This window comes from Cibotium barometz, chromosome 64, assembly GCF_041138505.1.
Source record: "Cibotium barometz isolate CiBa-2024 chromosome 64, ASM4113850v1, whole genome shotgun sequence".
NCBI lineage: Eukaryota > Viridiplantae > Streptophyta > Polypodiopsida > Cyatheales > Cibotiaceae > Cibotium > Cibotium barometz.
Window position 1 is genome coordinate 2218135 of NC_141109.1, and position 4989 is coordinate 2223123.

Sequence of the window (4989 nt, forward strand, 5' to 3'; positions counted from 1 at the left end):
GGTCTTTGCATCACTACCTATGTCATCAAGAAGTCTTGAAGGAAATATTTAAAGTCCTTAATTCAATCTACCACTTATGTGAGAGTAAAGAAAAAGACATTTTTGTAAGAGGATTAGAAAAGCATGCTGTCTCAATTGATAAAAAGCTGGAAACCCAAAGACTCGTCCTTGAATTATGAAACGAGGACAACCCTTATTTATTTAAAACCTTGGCTCTAAAAACCAAAAGACAACTTTAAAATATGACCCTATATTAATATTAATGTGCATACTTCTAAATATGCCATAATCCAAATTAATGCTTATCCTAAGCCAATGACCTTATAGTAGACAATCCAATTATTCTATATATAATGAGATTCAACCAATCCAAGCTCCTTAGTATGTTGACTCTTGTTTGAACCATTGTAATACCCACTTTGAATTTCACCTTGATAACCAGAAGATCCAGATAGCAAAGGCTTGCTCAAAGAGAAGCCCTTAACTTGATGGAGGGATTTGAAGTTGAAACTGACTACTTGAACTGATTTTGAGGCAAAAGTTTGGACTGAGTTTGTCTAGCCAAAAGATGAGTTTGACATCATTGCCAAGTTGATGGAGTTAGAGATAAAGAACATGACTTATGACACCTCAAAGAATTTGTTACTCATGCTACACACATGGATGCCTACACTTTATGGATTTTTTTATTTTTTATTTTTTATTTTTTGGCATGAGGCTTGGATCTAGATTATAAGCTAGAAGTTAAACAAAAATCATAGAAAGACCTTAGAGGAAGCCATTAGGTTTGCGTAGGGTTTTCGATGACATTATGACTAGCTCCAATCGGAATGTCTTGAAGACTACCACTACCGAGTCAAGATCCAAGGATAAACATTAGTTTTCTCTTGGGAGGACCATCCATTTAAAGCCACTGCGAGGGTAGGTGCTTCAATTGTAACCAGAAGAATCATTTTAAGAAGTTTTGTATCTAGAATCGTCTGAAGAAGTTTTGTCCTCTAAAAGGTCAAATGGCCGAGGAAAAAGCTGTGAATGTGACAAAGGCTACTTCTACATAGTAGTTGTTATTTTTCTTTCTTAATCTTTGTGATTGATCTTGCTTAGATTTTTTTTATTATAACCCTAGTTCGTCCATTGACCCATGATTGGTCGATGGTTCATGGAAAGCACATTCTCATTAATAAAGTGCATATTCCTTCTTTTCAAGGTGTTTGTTATTGGGATTCTTGATTTCCCTTTTCCTGTTGGATGAGTATATAAGTGGGATGTGTGGATCTATTGTGTATGTTATTGTCTTGAGGACAAGATTGGACCAACGGATTGATACACTCATGGATTTGTCCATCCTAGATGCAAATAGCTTGCCGAGGCACTGGCTAGGCAAACCTTGGTGGTATGGGACAACAAGATTCATAGGCATGGATCTCTGATGGACGGGAACCTTAGCCCTATGCTCGGGGGTGATCCTATTGGCGGGATCGATGGTTGGCTGGTGAGCCTGAGCCTGCAAACCTGAATTTGGACTACTAACCTGTGTGTCTCATGTTAAGATCTTGGGAGGACTATGTAAAAAGAAACTCTATTTCTGCCATGTGAATCCCTAAGGAAGAGGAAGTAAGAAAATACCATGGGTATACGACAGCTAGATGTAGGCCATTGTCCACATTACATGAGCATGACAGTAGAACAAATCCTGTCTTTTCCAACCATTCATGATCAGCAACGACAACAAGAAGAAAAACAATAGAATCCCTGCCAGGATAATAAAGCTAGATGTAGGCTATTGTCCATGTTATCACTTTGTGCACACGTGTGCTTAAACAACGGGCAAAGCTAGTTGTTAAAGAGCTGATTACCTATATAAAATTGCCACTTCCCTTTTCTTTACCACCAAAAACATAAGCCGGTCCCAAGAACTGTGTGATAATACAAACAAGGGATGCATACTTAGGAACAATGGCAAGATGTGTGTTTGCAAAGTCAACAGCATATATCATGGTTAATGTACTTTACAATAGGGTGTCCAGCATATCATGGTTAATGTACTTCACAATAGGGTGTCCAGTGGCAGAGAAAATTCTGCACTGCAGTCAGGTGGTGCAAATAATGGTTTAGAACTACGACACCCAGCATGCCAACAACAGCCTTTGAAATCTCATGGGCCATGGCACACTTCGAATCACAAATACCGATTGTGGTTGCACTAGGTTACACTCAGTGGTGGCCATTTGGCAGCATAGGCTTCCATAATGACAGGCCACGGAGAAGTCTGCCTTTCCAACCTAGCCGCATCCAGCACCCATCTGCATCCACACAAAAATTATTGTCATAAGTGGATTTGACAACAACCTGAACCTCCCTCACCACATTCTGATCCAAAGGCATCTGCTCGAATCCAGCCCTGTGTGTTCGATTTTGCCATTGTCTGTACGTCTCAGGTCTGTCTACCCTCTCTGGCCCTTCACATGCAACAACATTAAGAATTTTTCTACCCAACATTTCTCTTTCAAGTATCATCCTTTCTTGGCTGTCCTCTTTGGTTGTGGCATCCATAATGTCAAATATACTCGAATAGGTTGCAAGGGCTTCCTTGAATCTTGACATAAAAAAGGGAGAATTGTACCTTCCGCCACTGACTCCTTGAACAAAAATCTTTGGGTTCATGCTGTGGATGTTACTGAGCACAGTCTTCCGAGGATTTGAAGCCAGAACTGTCTCATCAGGCAGATGGTCGAGCTGCCTCATGCTGTTTACCACAAGAACCTCATCCTGCCTCAGATGTAAAGAGGATGGTTGGACATTCTCCCACTTGCTTACGACTCCATGATACTCAAAAGGCACTCCATACATTTTTGCATATTCTGCTAATCGCTGACCTGTCATCTCTACCCCCCTTTCTGCTGATTTCATTCCTGGCTGAGGAAAGTCGATCCCCGTGATGCGAAGGAGTGGAGGTCCACCTTTGCGCTCAGCAAGGGCACTGATCAGACACGGCCATTGTATTCCATATGAAATACCATAATCTACAATGTGCAGCCTAGATGCACCCTCGGCTGCTTCAAGAATGGCTTTGTTGGCAAAGTAGTGAGTAACCTTGACAAAGGGGCAAACCTCCATGTAAAGATGATAGGCTTTGAGCATTTTGGCTGCTGAAGGCGGATTGTTAGTGAAGGCTGCGTACAAACAACCACCTGTGCCAGAGAGGCGGGCGACCAAGCCTTCAGCAAAAAAATGAGCCAGCCGTTGCAAACCATCTCCATAAGGAGAGGAATCCTGCCTGATCTCTTGCAAAATATCATGGGCTCTTCTTATATTGTTTGCCACAAGAGCCTGTGCACAGCTCACTAATAGACTCTTCAAATCAACAGTTGTTGCAAACTTCCATGTTCCCCTACCAAAACCCTTCTGGAAGGATGCAGGTGGAATTCTTTCATCCCCCATACAAGCCAGCCCATCATAGAATATTCTGGCATACCTCTCTGCATTCAAGTCTTTGTTTTGCACAAAAGAAAGCACTTCCTCTCTCCTAGTAGCAGGCAATGCCCTGCTAGCAGGGATCTCCAGGGTATCAAAGACAGGCCTTCTGAAGGGCTTGGCATGATCAATGCCATGGGACCCGCTAAGATCGATCCCATTGGACACTACGATTGGGCTGTGCTGCCCCTTCAACTTGGTTCCAGTCTGGACCCCATGGCCATACCAGAGAAAGTTGAGGGAAGAAGAGCCACCAAATACACACTTATCATACCACATGGGGGCTTTAGCTTGAGATGGCAAGGAATCTGATTTAGAGAAAGGATCCTTCTGTGAGACAGCATTAAAGCTAGTGTCGGAGGATGGTTGGGGTGAGAGGAGAACACTTCCTGATGAATCAAAAGGCCACGGAGGTGAAAAGTCTGCAACAGCCGGAGTGGGCGTCACTATTGCAGAAGGGTCATGAACTGGGGAGAGGGCTCCCATGTTGTTGAGTAGATCGTCCATCCATTGGTACTCCTCACCTCTCAGGTTCCATGCTCGCTCATCCTCATGAGAAGACAACCTAGCAGGGTCATTTCCCTGCACGGAAAACCTAGAAGGACCTCCTTCATGAACAGAAACCCTACAATGGCCATCGTCCTGCACAGAAACCCTAGAATTTTCTCCCTCCCGTGCAGAACGGTCTTCTTCCTGCACAGAAACCCTAAAATGCCCTTTCTTATTCGTATAAACCCGAGAAGGGTCCTCATCTACACCGAGGATGTCATAGAAGCCCTTTATTGTGGAATAGAAGGAGGAGCACTCCTGCATCATGCCTTTGCGGTCCTCCGTGTCCTCTTTCATGAGCATGTCATTGATGTACTGCAAGACGGGGTCACGGAAGGAATCATCACCGAGGTCCTGCTGCTGTTGCTGCAGGGGGAGCGAAAAGGTGGAGACAGCAGATCCATCGGCGGCAGGGGCCCAAGAAGACGATAAAATTGAAGAAGCAGGAGGAGGGGAGCTGTTCTCCTGCAGAGGGAGTTTTAGCGGGGGCGACGAGCCATGGCCATTCCGTGACGGAGACGAGGGGTCGGGCTGCTGCTGCTTGCGCAACTGGGTCTGCAGACATGCTTGCTGGAGTTGAGAAAGCAAGGTTTCCATAGCCAGTGACTTCGCTGCTCTCTGCCACCATCACCCTGTCCAAGAGGATTCATTAGTGTCCAAGGAAAAATTCTAAGAGTGGGTAGATTCATTGGGAGAGAGAGAGAGAGAGAGAGAGAGAGAGAGAGTGTTACGTGTGTGTGTAAGAGTGGGAACTAGTCGCCATATGCAAAAATTATACTCATAGATGACCAATACAATTCATATATGACCAATACAATTACCTCATAGATGACCAATACAATTCATAGCCCAAAATCACCCTTCATACTTGCAACGTCAAGTTCCACCAATCGGCCAAGCAACTAACTTGTGGCTTGCGGCTTGCCCATTGCCTACACAGTGGCCAATATTTTGGTACCCCCTCGG

General features: G+C 44.1%; 1 protein-coding gene across 1 annotated transcript; it reads right to left on the reverse strand.

Moving 5' to 3' along the window:
• Positions 1-1969: 1969 nt before the first annotated feature.
• LOC147603202 (uncharacterized) lies at positions 1970-4758 on the reverse strand. The gene is made up of 2 exons (XM_086796979.1): positions 2624-4758; positions 1970-2303 (listed from the first exon to the last, which is right to left on the reverse strand). The coding sequence occupies exons 1-2, from the start codon at positions 4618-4620 to the stop codon at positions 2204-2206; spliced, it is 2097 nt and encodes a 698-aa protein (XP_086653105.1). The 5' UTR covers positions 4621-4758; the 3' UTR covers positions 1970-2203.
• Between the last annotated feature and the right edge of the window lie 231 nt (positions 4759-4989).

Excerpts from the sequence above, each read along its gene's own strand:
- LOC147603202 (XM_086796979.1), bottom strand. The coding sequence starts at position 4,620 with ATGGAAACCTTGCTTTCTCAACTCCAGCAAGCATGTCTGCAGACCCAG. Across the intron at positions 2,304-2,623 it reads CAAGGAGTCAGTGGCGGAAG|ATGGGTGCTGGATGCGGCTA; the intron begins GTACAATTCTCC and ends GTGTGGATGCAG.